Source organism: Phoca vitulina, unplaced genomic scaffold (assembly GCF_004348235.1).
Source record: "Phoca vitulina isolate PV1807 unplaced genomic scaffold, GSC_HSeal_1.0 scaffold1, whole genome shotgun sequence".
NCBI lineage: Eukaryota > Metazoa > Chordata > Mammalia > Carnivora > Phocidae > Phoca > Phoca vitulina.
Genome location: NW_022589704.1, coordinates 38,874,914 through 38,895,211, shown reverse-complemented (window position 1 = coordinate 38,895,211; position 20,298 = coordinate 38,874,914). Strand labels below are relative to the sequence as shown.

At 38.3% G+C, this 20,298-nt stretch overlaps 1 protein-coding gene across 1 annotated transcript in view; it reads right to left on the bottom strand.

The window, feature by feature from the left end:
- The window catches only part of DNAH7 (dynein axonemal heavy chain 7), a 260,029-nt gene that overhangs the window by 25,052 nt on the left and 214,679 nt on the right, over positions 1–20,298 (bottom strand). Inside the window, exons 54-59 of the mRNA XM_032405789.1 lie at positions 19,093–19,185; positions 13,106–13,282; positions 10,539–10,700; positions 7,943–8,143; positions 5,140–5,301; positions 289–474 (exon numbers count right to left, since the gene is read on the bottom strand). Coding sequence (XP_032261680.1) covers positions 289–474; positions 5,140–5,301; positions 7,943–8,143; positions 10,539–10,700; positions 13,106–13,282; positions 19,093–19,185 — 981 coding nt within the window. The remainder of the gene's footprint in view (positions 1–288; positions 475–5,139; positions 5,302–7,942; positions 8,144–10,538; positions 10,701–13,105; positions 13,283–19,092; positions 19,186–20,298) is intronic.

The following is a 20,298-nucleotide window of genomic DNA, read 5'->3' as shown; positions in this document are numbered from 1 at the left end:
TTGGGTACAATGACTTTCTACCAACGGAATAAATTCATGACAACAGAATTTCAGCTCACTAAGGAAGCTCTTCCCGGGTGAGGGGTCTTTCTGATAGTCCTCACATTACAGCAAACAGCAAACTACTAACTACATCTATGCATGAGGTTGGTTCTGTTCCAAGAAGGCTGAAAAAAGCACACACAATGGTTAACCAAAAAACAAGGCCTCTGGGGAAAAAAAAATCACCATCTTATCAGAGGAATTTCAGGTTTTACTGCTTTTCGTTTTCTTGAAGGGCATACTTACATCACCAGAAGGAGGAACAAAATAGATGCCGCTTGAGTCGAATTTATAGCTTGGGTTTTGGACTAATTCTGTGTTGAAGAATTTGTTCAGAATGCTGCGCAGCGTGCGCCGATCCCAGTCGTCGGTCACCCTGCCTCCGTAATTGCATTCACCTGTCATGTACTGCAGAGCTTCGTAAGGCAGCTCCTGGAATCCAGAGTTCAAGTCACTCCCCCAGCTAAGAGTTATCAGTAGTACATCATGCAGAGCTGTGTTTCCTGTTTGCTCCTATTATTAAACTGCTTACAAAAATTTGCCTTAAGCACAATTTCCCCTTACATACATTTCTGCTAATGGTCGCGATTTCCCCCATAGTCTTTTTCTCCTTGTATGATCTGTCATTTCTATTCAGTCAATGCAGAGAACAGAATTCGTCTATTAACTTGGCATTCACTCACTATTCAACCAACACTAATGGATCACCTACTATGTGCCAGACACAGAATGAGACCAGAATCCCATCCTTGAAAACGTGGCATCGCTGACATTCAAAACAAATCCAATGTAATTCAGAGATAATCAGTGTTAGTTTCTTGCATCACCTTTTTATATCCCTCTGTATTTTGACAAGTGGAATCATTGTAGAGGCAATTTTGCATATAACTTTTCACCAAAGCTCATATTATAAGATACCTTTTACCATTTCATAAAATACTCTTTTAAAATATTTTAATAATTTAAGAAACAAAACAGATGAACATGGGGGAAGGGGAAAAAAACAGAGAGAGGAAAGCAAACCTATAAGAGACTCTTGATGATAGAGAACAAACTGAGGGTTGATGGAGGGCAGTCGATGGGGGATGGGCTAGATGGGGGATGGGTATTAAGGAGGGCACTTGTGATGAGCATTGGGTGTTATATGTAAGTGATGAATCACTATATTCTACTCCTGAAACCAATATTACACTATATGTTAACTAGAATTTAAAAATTTGAAATAAAAGAAAAAAAATTTTAATAACTATCTTCCAATATTGAATACCTCAGTCACTCCTAATTTTCTGCTGTGTTAAATTATGTTTCATTAAATATACATTTCTTAAAATTTCTAATGATTTTTTAGTCTAGATTCCTGAAAAGGAAACTACTATGTCAAAGGAGAAAGAGTTTATAAAAAGCAATTGATTAATGTTACCAAGCTACTTTTCTTTCATTCTTTTTTTTTTTTTTTAAGTAGGCTCCATGCCCAGCAAGGAGCCCAATGTGGGGCTTAAACTCACACTCTGAGATCAAGACCTGAGCTGAGATCAAGAGTTGGACACTTAACTGACAGACACCCAGGCAGCCCACCAAATTGCTTTTCTGAAAGGCTGTAGTAATTGTAGGAATCAGTTTTAAAATTTTTGCTAATTTGTTTGACCAAAGATAATTAATATTGTGTTAATTTGCATTCCTAGAATATCAGTGAAGTTCATAATTTTTTTCATGTTTAATAACATTTGTTCTGTGAACTAGCCTTCTACCCATTTTTTTCAATTAAAGTTTTAATGGCTTTATTTGTATAAGCTGTTTTATAAATTATCCTTTTTAATCAAATTTGTGGAAATATTTTTTCCTTTTAGTTTGCTTTTTTATTATATTCTCTGGTATGAAGAATTTTTAAATGTTTATGAGTACAAAAATATTGATTGTTCATACTGCAATTTGTTTTATCACCAGCATAAATACTTACATATCCAAATAGAATTCTCTATTTCTCACTGCTCTCAACAAAACTGAGTGTTATCATTTAGGAGAAAAAATTGACAGTTAAGCAATAACATTGTTAACTCCAGGTACATTTTTAAATTTTTAAAAAATATTTATTTTTAGTAATCTCTATACACAACATGAGGCTTGAACTTACAACCCCAAGATCCAGAGACGCATGCTCTACATACTGAGCCAGCCAAGTGCGCCTGTTTTTAATTTTTAAGTGTATTTTTTTATTGAGATAAAATTGACATATAACATTAGTTTCAAGCATATTACAATGATTTGGTATTTGTATATATTGTGAAATGATCACAATAAATCTATTTAACATGTCATTACATGTAATTACACATTTTTTCTTGTGATGAGACTTTTAAGATCTATTCTTAGCCACTTTCAAATATGCAATATGGTATTAACTCTAGTCACCATACTGTCCGTTTACATACCTTAAGTTTATTTTTGATATTGACATTTTAAAAATGTTTATTCACCACTTGTATTTATTTTGTTAAATAATCTACTCTGTTCTTCTATGTGTTTTCCTCATTTGGATGATTATCTTCTTTATTGTTATTAAAAGCTCTTTATACAGTTACTAAATCAGTTTGTCAGATATATTTTAGCTATCTCCTCGGTTTTCAATTGTCTTTTATTTTTACGATGTTTGTTTATGGTAATAAAGCAATGTTTTAAAATATAGCAATCTTTGACTTTAGAATTATTTCATTGCCTTTGTCCTTTCAAGCCCTTCTTGCAGTTATCTGTGCAAAGTTAAGAGTGTATATCCCACATCCCTGGGATCCCACGTTGAGGAATCTCTTCAATAGAAATAATCACACTAAGGAAGAGTAGGTGATAGTTGTTAGAGAGGGGAAATTTATTGAATTAGGGGCTGGGAATGATGAAACTGGTTATTTGTTAGAACTGGAATGGAAGGCGAGAATTTAGGAGAACTTGTGTCAGTGACCAAGACCTTGTGGAGAAACAAACAGAATCAGGATGAACTCCAGCATCTTTATGTTCTTCCAACATCGAATGAGACGGGAGTTTGGTCAGATGCATGCACTGCCTGGACTTGCCTTGCTGACCTCATGAAAATGAAACAAAGCAAGAAAACTCATTTGCATCGTAAATAGGTAGTAAATGAGGTAGAACAAAGGTGAACCAGCTGGCCCCTGGGAGGGCTTCCAGACATAGAGGAAAGAGGAGATGGAGAGGGGGAAGAGTTTGATTTATGGAAAAAGGGTTAAACCCTCCCACCTGTCCCAGAACTGATGGGTAAGATGTTGTTTCTCTCAGCAGCTTGATCACAACCAGGACCAATCACACTGGGGAGTGAATTCTCCCAGGGGCCCGGGGAGGCTGGTTGGGGTCGCAGAAATCGTGGCAGCTTGTTGCTGGGCCCTTTGTGATGAAGGTTGAGACCACGGACGGAGAGAGAGTGTGTACGTGGAAGCAGAGCTCGGAGTCGGCAACTTGTATGCAAGGGTATACACAATGGTGTTCATTTTAGCATTACTTATTAGCAAAAAATAAAAAAGAAATAAAATCCTAACGGTCAACAAAGGGGGAATGCTGTGTAAGCAGCCATGAAACAAAGATCTCTATCTACTTTGGAAGTTGTCCACAATATATGCAGAATGAAAAAAGCAAGCTGAAAATGTGTGAATACAATTATGTTTTTCAGAAAAAAATTTGTGTGTATATTGTGCTTATGTATATATGACCTACATGCATATGTGAAAACTTCAGGACAGATATGTCCTAAGCTGTGAAATTGGTTGCCTTGGGGTGAAAGTAGGGTGAGAGGGAGGGGTGGGCCTTAAACACATAGGCATGCACGCACGCATGCATGCACACACACCCCTACCAAAACGAGAAAAACAAAGCCATTGCCCATCTGCCAAGCAGATTATATCTATCTACTATTATTTTCTTCTTTTACAGTTTAACTTTTCCTATTTCCTTTAATCCAACAGGAATTACACAGTATAAATAATCTAACTTGTTTTTTTCCTAATAGCAAACAATCAATCATTCTATCATAATTTATTGACTACTTCTCCTATTTCCTATTCATTTTATTTTTTCTCGTTATTTTTCTTTTGAATTCTAGTTAGTTAACATGTAGTGTAATACTGGTTTCAGGAGTAGAATTTAGTGATTCATCACTTACATACAACACCCAGTGCTCATCCCAACAAGCGCCCTCCTTAGTACCCATCACCATTTAGCCCATCCCCCACCCACCTTCCCTCCCTCAACCCTGTTTGTTCTCTAACGTTAAAAGTCTCTTATGATTTGCCTCCCTCTCTTTTTCCCCCCTTCCCCTATGTTCATCTGTTTTGTTTCTTAAATTCCACATATGAGTGAACTTTTTGGACAAAATTCTAACAAAATTAGGAGGGACTCACTTTCAAAAAGTTCCATACCCTTGCAGGACACTTGGATTGGTTTAACAAGGAGTTCTTCAAAGTTGCAAATATGTTAAAAATCCAACTGATAGACAAGTGGCAAAAAAAGAAAATGATGTGTGTGTGTGTGTGTGTGAGAGAGAGAGAGAGAAAGAAAAAGAGAATTGTAGGTGCTTAAATGTGGTTGATGTGACAACATTAGGCTGTTTGGCTTCTTCCCAGAATCCATACCTCAGGTGAAAATCAATGGTCTAAAGAGTTTGTTTTCTCCTGACAAATGGCCCAAATCCAAATTCTGGAATAAGAGTACAATGTCATTTTCCTAAAAATAAAGTCATGCTCCAGAACAGAAGGAAATCAGTCCGTATTTTTCATTTCGGAGCCTGGTTGATTTATGGTCTTCTCAAATCCTTTTCAAAATAAATACAATATGCTCCGTTCTCAGATTCCCACAGGTGTTTACATGTCAAAAATAAGTGATAAGATACAGGTTCCTAACAGACAAACCAATGTCCTAACTACCTATGATAGCAGTTATGATATCCTGTTATAACAAAGTATTACTTAATAAGCTTTTGGGAATTATTCTATTTGTTTTATAAGAGTAGAAATTAATCAGAAGTCCCTGCTCACTATACAAACATTTACAATGTAATAAAGAGCAAAATAGGTAATGTCCTTGCTGTGATTTTTATGATACCTCATACTGGTTCAGGAACATGTGGAGTTGCTGTACGCTGATTCTTAGGTCAGTCTCATTGAACTCATAAGGAATATTCCACCCCAGGGGTCCAAATTTCCGTCTCTCTTGCACCAAAGCATGAAAGAAGCAGAGACCATAAAGTAATTTCTTGAATTCCTCCTGTAATGAGAAGAAATGGCACCGTGTCATTTCCCCCTACCACTGCATTATACTTACCATTTTTTAAAATGAAAGTAACTCTTTTTGTTTATAAATATATCCATCCCAAAGTACGCCAAAACAGAATTCACTACTTCTACAGGATATTTAGGCAAAAATATGCCCGTTCGCCTACATGTTCAGTTGGCACACATAGCTGTGGACACGAGGTTTTTAGGGAGCATAGTATGCTTATCTATTTAGTGTTACCTTATAGGATTTTGGACGTTCCAACTGAAGCATAGTGAGGCAAGGAGAATGAATTCCAATGTGTGGTCCGAGACCACCATGGAGAAATTTCAAAGGAGACCGTTCAAGCCAATTAAGCAGCTCTGTAAAGAACTTCTGGATTGAAACTGGAAAAGTCTTGAGGCTGCCCAAAGTTTCAAGACATGTGTATGTGTGTGAGAGTACATGCATATATTTCCAAAGTTTCTCCCCTGAAAGGACCAAGAACCAAAAACAAGGCAGTAGCACTGAGCTCATCCAGCACCCAGATCTAGGTCTCTAGAACCAGGACTTCACAGAAAAATGGCTGGTTCCAGGGTTGGATGACAGAGAAGTCTGCAGCATCTTATGCCAAAAATGTAAGAAGGTTAAGTAATAACAACAACAACAACAATAATAATAAATGATGGGACCTAGTACAGAGGGGCCAGCTTGAAGGTGCTCCACTGACCCAATCTGGAACAATTTGAGCAAAAGACTTAAGGATGGTGATGAACTGTAAAGCACTGGGGGAAAAACCAAGGAATTCATGAGTCCATACCAACAACACATAAATAAAGGGAAGACCAGAGGGCTGTTGCAGAGAGCAGAGTGGCAGATGTCAAATATGGAGGAAGTACTCGAGTTAGAATTATCATAGGAAATAACTGCCTCAGGCAAGATACATCGACGGCCACTAAAGCTGGGCCAGGGGTAAAGTTTGATGAGAAACAGGATATTGGCATGGCCTGAAAATGTCTCCCCAGAGACTGATGGTTAGCTGCAAGGCACAAAGCAGTTACTACCCATTGAAGAACTCAGACATCACTTTCTCTAGGTGATCAAAATTCCTATCAACAGTGAGGGATAAATGGACATCATGTACCTCCCAATGTGATAGTCTGAGGACACAATTTCACTAATGTCATATTTTGGCTAAAAATGAGTAACGTGAATCTAATCTAATCATGAGGAAATATCGACAAGCCCCAAATGAAATGTTCTATTAAAAAAAGCAAGAGGAGATGAATTCTTCAGAAAGGTCAATATCCTCAAAGCCAAAGAAAGGGGAGGCAATGTTCCAGATTAAAGGAGGCAAAGAGGCATGGCAACTCAATGTCATTCTAACCCTAGACCAACCTTTAGTAAGCAGGGAAGATGCTCTAAAGGACATGATTGAATCAATGGACAAATTTGGAACACAGTAAATTAGAGATCGTGTCCTTGCCAAATCCACTAAACTAATAATAGTACCAGGGTATTAACAGGAGGTGAATATGGGTAAAGGGCATAGGGCTGTTCTTCATACTAGTTTTATACTTGCCACTTTTCTGTAAGTTTAAAATTATTTCCCAATAAGAAGTTAAAACAAAAATGATGACATACTCTTTTGGCATTTGAGGAGATTGGGCTTTTGGTTTGGATTGTGTTTCATAAATGCCTAGACTCCCAATATGTGTGACTTCCACTGGAGAGACCTTTGGATCAAGAAGAAAGGGAGTAAAATTTTGCAAAAGGGCTTCTGTCCAACCTATCACATGCAGACATGCCCTCACCGCCTACCTGGGAGTAACCCGCTCCCTATGGGCGTAATCAATGCAAAAGCTACTCATACAGCAGGTCTTAGAAGCATAGGATAAAGTTTGACTTAGTTTTAAACACAGGTGCTTGCTTTCTTTTAGTACCTAAGACTTTTGTTTAATGAAAGTACTTCTTTATTTTTAATGTTTTCTTTTGATGTGTACTTAAAACATATCCCGATATCAAAAGCATGAGCTGTTTAATGGCAAAAACTTACCAAGGTTCATAACCCCTCTTAAAAAGAAACTCTTCCATTTTTAATTATGGTAAAACTCTGTGAAACAATTTTAGGTCACAGACATTCACACATAGAATTCTAATCATGAAAGCAGTGGGTGGTTTCCCTGCTTGCCTGGGGACGCTAAAAAAGACCCTTATGAGTCCCATCAATCAAGGAGTAAAATCATTTTGGCTCTCATTATAGTTATATGGAGGAAATATTTTTATGTTTTAATTTAAAGATATGGCTCCAAATAGCAAAGGGCTCAGTTAATATCCTGAAACAAGATTCTCCAACCTAGCAGATTTGTACTGGGAATGGCTTACAGCTGACTTTCTAAATAGAAAGCTACATTATTAATGACACCCCAGAAGATCTCAGCTGAGCAGAAATGAGGCTGGTGGTAAAATTAAAATAAAATATTAATACAATTGACTTCAGCACAGTCAATAATCAGTAATCAAAACCAACGGCACTGCGGGGCAGGAGGCCTATTTAATTTGTAGTTTTACTCAGCCACACACATCCGTGATCACCAGAGGCCACTTGAAATGCTTCCCAGGGCTGAAGTAACAAGACTTAGCCATTACTAACAGGCTTTTTGCAGCTGCCAAAGAACTCCGGGTCAGAGATTGGGTCCATGAGGTATGATCGAATGATATTAGCTCGTAAACCTTTCGGTGCTTCATTGGTCATTTTTACGCCATTCTGCAGGACAGACACGGGGAAGTTTGGTGATGGGTAACTTGTCAGCCAAATGCGGAAATCTGGATGTGTGGATTCTGGGCTTAACTCCTGCAAAAAAGGAAATCAGACATGAATGGGTACATAAAATCCAAGGGAAATCTCCAGATCGTATGTGCATGGGATGGGTTGGAAGTGGGAGGAGGCACTGTTACAAAATAGAACCCACTGCTGCAATTTAAGGCACAAGTCTTAAAATCAGATTCTGTCCCTGAAACAACATTCTTCATTGAGAAGGCCCAGAGTGTTGCCGTGCTTCTCGAAAAATTTAAATCATAGGACTAGAAAGTTCACAAAGGTATTACAAAGGTATTACATAATTTAGAGTTGGCCACAGTAGAGACTAAGACATTCCAAAAAAATCTCATATCTTAACTGATGTTGCTGAAATATTTATAGCTATAATTCTCTGCCCGAGAGCCAGATCAAGAATAATCCATTCTTCTTACTGTAACCAGGTTGTGAGAATGAGCAACATAAGTCAATATTAAACCAAGCAGAGATGAAAAGAAGAAAAAGAGAGCGTTTTGAAAGGTGAAGCATTAAAACATATCACTATCAGCTACATTTTCTTAAGGGGATATTCAGGTCTGCACTAGGGAGGACAACGGAACACTCGCTTAGCGCTGTCTTGAAGGCTGTCTAGGTGAGGAATGATTATCACAGGCCCTTTCCCCTCTTCCTGGTCAGTCCCACTCCCTATTGCTACTTCCCCCAATTGTTCATGTCAGTAGTATCTCATGTTTTTTTTAAATTTCAATTCTTTATCAGTAGAACAGTTTTTGAGCACTCACATGGTGAAGAGACAAGGGTCAATTAGGAAGGATACAGAGGTGCCTACCTTCTTTAATAACAATAGTGGAGAGTGAGGGCACCGTTTTTCTCTCCTACCAGCTGCCCTATGCCCAGTGACTCAAACAGCATGACTCATGGGAATTTCGGGCTACGTGTGTCATCCATTAGGGACAGCTCTTCTCTCCTATATGACTCTTTGATGGGTATCTATGACACAGTTCAACAGGTCATGAGAAAGGCCTAGAGATGGAGGAGCCATGAGGAAATAGGCACAAATATAAAACCTCTAATGTAACACCTGAAGGATGAGAAGATGTTTGTAAGGCAAATAATAGAATCATTTTTCAGACAGAAATAACATGATGGCCTATATTCTTTTTTTTTTTTTTTAAGATTTATTTGTGAGAGAGGGAGAGAGCAGGGGGAGGGGCAGAGGAAGAGGGAGAGAGCATCTCAAGCAGAGTCCCCGCTGAGCGTGGAGCACAACATGGGGCTCGATCTCACGACCCTGAGATCATGACCTGAGCCAAAACCAAGAGTCAGACGCTTAACTGACTGAGCCACCCAGGCGCCCCATGATGGCCTATATTCTTGAAAAAATGTGCTGTATCAATGAAAGTGAAAGAAGTTCAAATGGCTAGAGCAAAGAAGTCATAGAAGATGGTAGCAAAGGTCAACAGGAAGTGTGTTGTCAGCCATGATGAGGGTTTAAACTGTCTTGCGTGCAAAGGAAGAGTTTTAAGCAGAGAAGCAATATTCATTCACTAATTCAGGAAGTAGTTACGGATTGTCTCTCTGGGCCAGCCACAATTCAAGGTGCTGGAGATAAAGCAGAGAACAAAAAACAAAGTCACTGTTCTCATGGGGCTTATATTCTAATGGGAGATGCAGACAAAACGGTGACAAGTGGCACAAAGGAAAATACAACCTGTTCCTTAAAGTTTCAATTGTACGTCTGGATAGTGCAAGTTATATCATTAGCTTGGTGAATTAGTAACAAAAGGGACTCTGAGTTAGGAAGGGTCTAGAGTCATGGGTAATTACATCAAATGTATTTTCTCTATGTTTGTTGAAATGAAGCACCAGGACTTCTGTTTCCTCAGTTGAGCTATGTGGGGTTTTCTTCTTGGAATTTCTGCACACCAAAATGGGGAAGTGCCATAACCCACTGCAAGAACAGGTGGAGGAGTATTCCTTTGGTTTCAGACTGGTTCTCTGTGGCAGGCTCACTAAGTAGGTGAGAAGTGAGTTAAAGCAAAGTTAAATCCTGAAGCCTTTTGGTTTAGAGTGGCTACATGAATTTCACCCTGAAAAGCCTCCTTTGTTGTCTTTGGTCCTCTGCTGTGAAAGGTATATTGGTTTCTGTCTGCACTGTGGTTTACCCCCATCTTCGAGGCTATTCTTGTGGATGAGAGAGATTTCCAATTCACTGCATAAGCCCTTGTCCCTGCTGAGAGGGACTGGGCAAGGTCTGACTGTGTGATTTCCTCTGGTCCCCTAGTCCCCCATGTGAGCCCATCTCTCCTATAATCCAGCCAAGCCACTAGCCTGCAGCCCTCCAAACCAGAGGAGGGCATGGATTTGAATGGCACGTATATCACTAATTTTGAAGGGGGAATACAATCTAATAAAAATACACTTGAATTTTTACCTCGCAAACTTTCTCGAGGGTTGGCATCCAAGAGGTGGCAAGGTGACAATTCTGAAGAACAACCCATGTTCCTTCCTTGATAGCTTTTTCTATCATCTTCATAGCTATGGGCCCTTGGCCTTGACCAAGAGATAAAGAGCTAAGTTTTGATCCCCCATATCCCTGTGTACAAAAATAGTAAAGATGTTATTTGACAATGCATTTTTAAAGAAGAATCACTATTATTTTTACAGGAAATGTTAACATGAAGCATATTAAAATTTAAAATTTAAAATTTAATTATGCAGCATCCCTCAAAGGTCTAAACATATGCAGCCAACAAAATTCTTACTGATTAAGAATCTTATAAATACTCAGATCACAAGTCAGTCAGTTCATGTTGGAAACAGTCATGGTAATAAATGGAAAATTCGTAGGGTCTTTGATTGTTGAGGTAGGGAGAAGAAAAAAATTAAGAACATTTTAACATGAGGAAACATGAGATGAAAAGACCTGGCTTCAAGCAGCAACTCCTAAAATCCAGAGCCCAAAAGAAAACTATGGACAGATGAATTTGTCTTGTTTCCTCCAGATCTTTGAATAATTATATTTTAATTAATTTGGCTATTGCATAAAGTTCAGAGAAAAAAAAACATTAACCTCTAATTCCCATTTAAAAGTTTTTTTTAAAGAATTCTGTGGGAATGTTTGCTTGGAATGCATTTCTCCTACAGCCTGATTAATCTGCAGCTTCTGGAAACAGTGTCTGTGACTCCCTGAGCTCTTTCTCTCTAGGGCAGTTATCACCGAATGCCTCTTCGGATGAGGCCTTGAATTATGGCAGCAGTGCTAGAGTAGGGTCTCAGGCCACCTATGAACATCCACAGCTCATCAACACTGGCGGGTAGGAGCATCAGAAAACAAAACAGAGCCAGATACTACTGTTTCTGGAAGAAGTGGAGATAGCAGGTGAAGACAATGCACTGAGCAGTCCTACGCAGGGGCCAGAGAATAATCACGTTGTACAATGTGGGAAGAAGAATGGTGAGGAGCTAGGAAGATCTCAAAGGATCGAAAAGGTCATGTTGATGTGGAGAGGGTGAATCCCACCTAAAATGAATTCTAGCATCCACACCACTGCCACTCTGGTCCTTCCCACCTTTGCTCTTCCTGGCCTTTTAGCAGCAGCTCCCTAACTAATGCCCTGCTTCCATTTTGCACCACTCAAATAAATTCTCCCCACTGCAGCTAGGATGAGCTGTATAAACTACAGATCAGATCATGTCACTTTGTTGCCTAAAACCCTACCACATCATCCCATTGTATTCCAAGTCCTCAGTGTAGCCTACGAAGGCCCTACACGCCCCGGACCCTCGGGATATGATCGCAGGCCCAGGTGCTGCGGTCCTGCCAGCCACAGTCCAGCACGTCTTTAACCAGTGCTAAGTGCTGTGTTCTGCTATCACTCCGAAGGATCTAAGAATCACACCCAGTGAACAAAACATGAAGTATTACAATAAATTAGCCTAACAAAGAGTATTTTAACCACTTAGCTGTGTGGCCTCTAAGAAGCCACTTGACCTCTCCATGCTTTAGTGTCCCTCTCTATAAAATGGAGATGCCGCTATTTACCTCACAGGATTGCTTTAAGAATTAAAAGACAGATGTGCATAACAAGATCTAGCAAAATTAACAGTATATATAAAGCACAATAAAAGCAGTGGTGATGGTTTTAGAAATGTCAGTATTGGGGCGCCTGGGTGGCTCAATCGTTAAGCGTCTGCCTTCGGCTCAGGTCAGGATCCCAGAGTCCTGGGATTGAGCCCCGCATCAGGCTCCCTGCTCGGCGGGAATCCTGCTTCTCCCTCTCCCACTCCCCCTGCTTGTGTTCCCTCTCTCACTGTGCCTCTCTCTGTCAAATAAAATCTTAAAAAAAAAAAAGAAAAAAGAAATGTCAGTATTACTTCCATAAAATGTTATTTTGGTTAAACCAAAAGGGAAAAAAAAAATCAACTTGAAAATGGCCAGTCACCTGTTTATGAAGATTTTCTTATTCTTGGTTGAACGTTGTAAGAAAATTGACAGTAAATTCATTTGAATAATTTTTAAAGCCTTGAAATATAAATATTAGAATGTATTCTAACCTGGTAAAGTACCTGTAATATATGATTGTCCTGGAAAGTCAAGAAGGTCCCCCATTAGAGACTGGGAGAAGGGGCAGGATCAGAGAAGGTTCTCCCAGGGTCACAGTCCAGACTTGAATTTATTAAATCAACCCAAGCTCCTACACTGATGCCATAATGTCAGAGAGTCCCTCTGTCCCCCCAAAATAAAAGTGAGTGCCCCCAAGTTCTGGTTTTATAATTTGGATATAGAAAATCATTTTAATGTCAGTGCTGCCATCTAAATATCATTTTCTTGAGACTTTGTCAACTTCTGGACCCCCCAAGTCTTTCGAGAGCTAAGTGAGTGATCAATTTTTACCTTTCCCTCCCCCACTTAGGATAAGCAAGTTTGTTTTTTAAAAAAATTTGGCTGGAAAATACTCATTTTTATAATATCAGATAACCTCATCTATTTTAAAGTACCTGGTCATCAGCAAATTTTAGAAGGGCAGCCATGGGATCTGCTCCAGGAGAAAGCACAAAAATCAGTGGTGAACAGCAGTTACTATCTCCAAATGCCTTGGATAAATCAAAGGGGGGTGGCTCAATGAATGTGCGCCCCAATCTGTTGATTATAAATTCTTGCAGCATTGGAATAACCTAGAGAGGGACAAGAATATATTTGAAAGAATATTCAAAACTGCTTACAAACTTAAAAGTTCAGATCCAAAGATATTTTAAAACAAAAGACTACATTAGCTTAGTTATTTGTTAATGTTGGTGGAGGGTCAAAGGCATCACTTTATATGAATGTCTTTTAGATAGAAAAAAATGACATTTTATTTAAATAATAAAAGATGAGTGGTTAGTGGCACCAGAATTCAAAGGCATTTTTCTTCCCTTCAGTGAGCATTCAGCACATAGTGGATGAAGAATATAAGAAACCTTAACTCTTTACTTAAGTTTTAAAATACTATGTTCTAAAAATCCACAACTCAAAAGTAGAAATTTGAGAGTGATTTATACAGTACTATACCATCAAGAAAGAATCAATATAGCTGGGAAAAGAAACAGAAAGAAAGCAAAAAGAAAAGCACTTTGAAAGAAGAACAAGCTATACTCCTGAGAAATAGCCAAAACTGTATTGCAGAAAATTCCTGATAACATACCTGCGTACTTTCAGGGATCATGTGTGAGAGTGAGGAGAACTCTGTGGTTTGGAGGCCCCTCCCAGGCATTCATGGTGGAAATGGAATTTTGTTCATCAATGTGGCTGATGTATAGCCTCCAATACATCCTTCCCTCTTTCTCTCTCTCTCTTTTTTAAATGATTTATTTGAGAGAGAGAGAGAGAAAAAAAAAGAGAGAGCAGGGCAGAGGGAGAGAATCTCAAGCAGATGCCCCGCTGAATGTGAAGCCCTAAGTAGGGCTTGATCAGACCACCCTGAGACCATGACCTGAGCTGAAACCCAGCGTCGGATGCCCAACCAACTGAGCATCCAGGTGCCCCTTTCCTTCCCTCTTTCTAATGAAGGGTCTACACCTTTTCTATCTGGACAATGGCTCCAAGCTAATCATGACTCAGATGTGAGCCAAACAAGCAATAAAGATAGGTTTAACAGACCAGTATCCCTATGTCTAGCTTAATAAATTATGTAGACAACATATCCCAGGAAGAGGAGTAATGGAGTGACAGGAACCCAAAGAGTATTTTGAAGGCCTCAGAATCACTCTAACTGGATACCTGCTCATACCCAAGGATGGCCTTGTGTATACGAACAACACTCTAAATTAGGTCGTCAACTCCACCAGCCGTCACCTTTCCTGAACTTGGAGCAAATTGCAAGGGCAATTTCTAAATACCAAGTATCTCAAAGAGGGGGTCTCCTCTGGAAAAAGTTACAAGTATTTCCGAACTTTAATTGTGTATTCTCCTGATCATCTATTCACACAAGGTTTGTAAGTCAAAATCATTGACAGGTCACAATGCCTTAAACGGCGTAAATCCTAGTGTGGATGAGTGTGCGTGACAGAGGGTGTGAAGGTGGGGACCTGGGGGCCCCTGAAGGAATATCTGGACTTAAATTAGATTTTTAAATCCCTCCCCAATATTTCTCTAGGTTCATTCAACTACAGAAAAAGTACAGAAGAATAACAACAGTATATAAGCACTGTGTTGACAAGGACCTACCTCACATGATGACTCATAAATTCTTTGTACACAATAAATATATACTGAACAATGAATGAATAAAAACTTGGGATGCCTCTTTTTGTGAAGGTGAGATTCTAATTATAGAAATTCTAAACAAAAGTCACAGCATAATAATTCACCCATACAAAAAGTTTCATTTCTATATAAGTTATTTCATGTTTCAGATATTTTGAATGCACACAGATGTCAAGCTTATTGCAGGAAACTAAAACTATCCTGTCTATCCTGGGCCTTGTCCTTGCCTTTCACCTTACTTTTTTCCCCACAGCTGGTCTTCCTCACTACATTAAAAAATCAACAGCAACTAACAGAAAATGAAACTTTTTTTTTTTTCACAATCTCTTCCCAAGGCTGACTTCTTCACTAAATTAGAGTTTTACAAACAAAAGCCCAAGGCTTTTAAGTTCATGGTTTTACTTTTAGTAAACTGGAGTTGTAAGTGTCCCCTCTCTTTTGTGAGTGGTTCAGGATGCTGTCAGCCACTGCTCATATGTAGACCTGGCTGGAGGACCAAGTTAGGGGTGCACACATGGGGGTAAGTGCACACAACTTTCAGTGTTTTTGTTTTTGTTTTTGTTTTAATTTTAACCTGAGTAAGACTTGCTCCCAAGACCAAACTGTAGCTCCCAAGGTGAATTAAGCTGTGCTTGCTGTTCAGTTTGCAAGGCAATAGAATTGGGTTTGCTTCTGCAATCTGATTATGCAAGCATTAGGTCTGTAAAATGAAATGTCAGTAACAAAAATTACAGACTAATTTAAGCAGCCATCTTCCCAAAGGCAGGAAAGAAGTTTGTGGGCTTCCATTTATGTTTTTCTATGTATTGCAAATTCCTGTAGGATTTATCTGAGGTCAGAGAAACATAGTCCCTTATATTTGACAAGTTTCTTATTGAAAGCTGATTAACTGGCTTTCTGTTTACATTTCAGAAGGAGAGAACGGTGGCCAGAAGCTCTTCATTTTGTAAATGGGCTCAAAATGCTGCACACTTCAGTATTTATTCCCCTGATATGTTTCTTTTATCAATAAAATACTATAAAATACTAAATTCTTCACAAAAGTGTGAGCCCATCTCATTTTTCCTATTGGTGATTTAAAGAGCATCTTTTATATTTTTTCTAAACTAGAGCATTGGAGAACCTGGTGTGTGTGGCTTCTTACCACTGGGTGGAGTTCGTTTTGAGGACAGAGCAGTGTAAAGGAAACAAACAAACAAACAAATTGTGCTACCAAATAATGTCTACTGAAAACTAGAGATGAAGCAATTGCTGATCTTCCTGGTGGATAGATACAGTATCTCATGACTTAGAGACTGCAAGGAAATAAAAATCTACAGAGCACTAGGCCAAATAAAAGCCTCATAGAGCACTGTTCCTTTCTCTGGTATGCTAACGCCATGTTACTTTGGAAAAACCACTCTTTTAAAAGTATAATAGCCATATATTATTTTTAAATATACACAGATTCCAAAATCCCAATTTACCACTAGAACTTGGAATACCTGGTAACAGCAAGATTGAAAGGTTTGAGGTTGCTAGTAACAGAAAAGCATACCAATAATTCTTTTTCTATTAAGGATTATAGGTGTGATTGTATAGCTAATGGTCATTAATCACTTAGGTTAAATTGAATTATGCTCTAGTAGCAAACATTTCCAGATCTCAGTGACTTAACACAATAAAAAGCTTGTTTCTTATCCCTGCAAAGTCCTGTGTGTGTGCAGGCAACCTACTCACTGGGTGGGCTCAGTGATGGCACTTTAATATCAAATGTGATTCCACAATGTTGATGGCGGGGGGGGGGGGGGGTACCCTGGAGAGTCTCATGCTGGAAATTAAATGCTTCTGTCCTGACACTTCTCACATTTTATTGGCCAAAGCAAAGTTTATGGCCAGAGTCCTTCACCTCATGTGTGCAAGGGAGGAGAACCGGAAATATTAGTGAATAGTATTAATGTCTACACTCATCCAACTACCTGAGGAAAACTCTAAAGAAGATATGGAAACACAGGGCAAAGTTATAAGACAGGGTGCCAAAGTATTGGACAGAGTAGCTATGTAAAGTATAAAACCATAAATTTCACCTCAGTTGATTTAAAAACAAAAACGGGGGCGCCTGGGTGGCTCAGTCGGTTAAGCGTCTGCCTTCGGCTCAGGTCATGATCCCAGGGTCCTGGGATGAGCCCCACGTCGGCCTCCTTGCTCAGCAGGGAGTCTATTTCTCCCTCTCCTTCTGCCTCCCCCTGCTCATGCACGCATGTGCTCTCTCTCTCAAATAAATAAAATCTTTAAAAGAAAGTTAGTAGAATAAAAAATAAATAAAAACAAAAACATACAAACAAAACCCCTCTGCATGAATATCTAACTCCTCATCTCCCTCAAATACACTTTAAAAGGAGAATGAATAAGGAAAGTAATATTTGATCTTTTTGGTAGCTCAATGTATTTTCAGATTAAAATGTCAAACTTTTTAAAACATAAAACTGGGCAACATATTTATAGGTGAAAGTCTGCAATAAACTTAATATAAAACATGAACAGAAGCTTCTTTGTTTTTTCAAACACTGAGAGGAGAAGATTGGTGGTACATGCAGAGTCATTTTAGTGGAATGGTCTATAGAGCTTAGAAAACAAAGTAAAAACCTTTGAAGATTTTAATAAAAGGTTTTAAAGGAGGAAGCCGTATTAGGCAAGAGTGTGAAATATTTCATATTCTTCCATATTTAATACTTACAGGGAAAACTTCTGAAGGCTTAACACTAAAGTTTCAGTGGCAATTCATTTTTGAAAGGGCTACCAAGGCCGAGAATGTTTCATTATTTTAATGATTCCTAAACAATTGTGGCTACTTCCAACACCTAAGAGCAGGGCAAGCATTATGACTTTTTTTTTTTAAGATTTTATTAATTTAATTGTCAGAGAGAGAAAGAGAGCGAGCGAGCGAGCGCACAAGCAGGGGGGAGCGGCAGGCAGAGAGAGAAGCAGGCTCCCCGCTGAGCAAGGAGCCCCATGCAGGTCTTGACCCCAGGATGCTGGGATCATGAGCTGAGCTGAAGGCAGATGCTTAACCGACTAAGCCACCCATGCGTCCCAGCATTATGACTTTCGTAGGCCCCAGGCACCTTGTACATCCCTTCCCCCATGAAAAAATATCAAAAATTGTATTTTATAATTGTTTTGGTATAATTATAAGCTTAAAATAGACTGGATTATATTTGCTATTTTTAAACAGAATTAAAACATTTGCATAAACAACTAGAAGTATCATGGGCTCTAGGCACGATGCCTAATGGATACTTGGGCCCTGGCAAAGAACACACTGACAAGCCAAGCAAGAATTGCATGTGTTCGTTCAACAGACCACGGCTTACAGAGGGAAGAGTGTCTCTGCCCCACTTGGCACTGATGCATGCAAAAACTTTCAAAACTAAATTGCTTTCACCACCTAAGTTCTGGTTTTTTGTTGTTAGGGTGGAAGTACTGTCTTATATCCCCTAGCAACTCAAATTGTAAATATAGTAAATTTTGAAATCATTATGTATTACTTTCACTTGAGTAGTAACAGAGGGCAACCAGGTTATTTTTTTCAATTTTTTCTCAACATACCTAATATCTACATTTTTTTCAGAGTATATGGATATCTCTGTGGATGTCTTTATACTTAGATGAATAAATAGAGTATAATAATGCAAATGAGAATGTCACTGAGTACTGAGATTTGCTGACATGTCAGCTGATTCATTGGTTATATAATTTACCATTTAAAGAAATTAAAACGAACAGTATTGACATTTTCCTTTGTAGTTAGCAGTGATGAATGTCTTAAAAATGATACTCTACTAGCTTTCCAAAGGCCAACCAAGAACCACATATAAAGATAGCATTTGAAAAGACAGAAAGTCTACTCTATCTGCTTGGCGCTAACACTAACACCATTGACTAATATCACCAAACTAATAAGAATAGGGATTACAGCATGTAAAAGAAGTAGATTGTAAGGAATTGGGGAAGCATAAATTAAAAGGAAGAATCATAAAATAAATAAAACTATAAAATATAGTCTGCTCAGTTCTTAATGTAGTGTGGTTTTAATGATACACAAACTCCTTGAAAAATGACTGCATTGGAAGGAAGTGGGATTAGTACCCCCAGGCTCCTCCACCTCCGCTGTGATTATAGAAGGAAATAAAAGTTGTCGGGACTGGAATGGCGGGGTGGGGACTGGAATCACTGAGCTGCTTTAAAAGCTTGCACTTACCTTGTCTGGCCTCAAGCAACGAATGACAAGCATCCTTTGAAACTCATTTGCTTTATCTTCCCAATTTTCAGGAAAAACCTCATGATGTGGCTCCTAGAATTGCAGTAGACATAATTCAGTGTTATTTTAGAGATTATTTCTAAAGAGAATAGTATTTTGACTTAGAAACTGATTTTTAGGGAAAGCATATAATGACTAAATGAAATCAAGAATACTAATGTAAATTTTATTAGGCTGGGGTAAAGTTAGGAAATAAGGAATGAAAAGAAAATTTAAAACACCACAAAGGGATCAAAACTAGGACATGAATTAAGCAGGTTAATGTCAATATGAATACTAATCATTAGACAAAATGAATCCTGTTATTAAAAAATGTGCATATGGAGTTTTCCCATTATTTCTCCAAAGGCATTTTAAAACCTACCAACTACTGTCATCATCTATTTATAAAAATAAATATTTATTACAAAAGAAGAAAGGCATTATACTTAAATTTATTGTGATATTTCCTGTTTTGAACAATGTTTTGGTGTCTTTTTTATAAAGGTATATTTGAAACTGTATATAGTAAAAAAGAAGCCAAAGAAGAGAGAAAGCTATTAAAAATACACAAGAAGAGAGGCATTAAGATCCCAGGAGGGGTAAAATAAAAAAAAGGAGACATTTGTAAAAATTTTAAAACTCTAGGGAAAGCTATGTGGTATCTCATATTAGAAATCTCCATGCTTCAGCATAGTCAATAAAATTTCTATTTCAAATTAGAATGAAGTACTCACAAAAACATATTTGTCTCTAAGAAATATATTTTTATTACTAACGGAGAGAGATCCAAAAGAGATTCAGTCCACAATATTTGCATTTATGTATAGATACACTCTCATTGTCATGTATAATACAAGTTGGTAACCAAATAAAAAATGTTCTCCACATATCTTGCTCTTTCTTTCTTCTTCCCGTCTTCCCCAAAGAGAGCTCTTACATATTAAACCCAGGAAAGCAGGATGTCACGAGAGTAGAAATAAAGGAGTATAAAAAAATAATTATGAATTGGCAAACTATTAGCCCTCGTGCTAAAAAAAAAAAAAAAAAAAAAAAAGTGAAGGCAGGTAACAATTTCTATGTATTCCAGAAGGGAAACTGTTTTACGGTTTGTGTTGACTATAATAGTCTCCAATTATGAAGATAGGGTCCCATGAAAAATTGTTT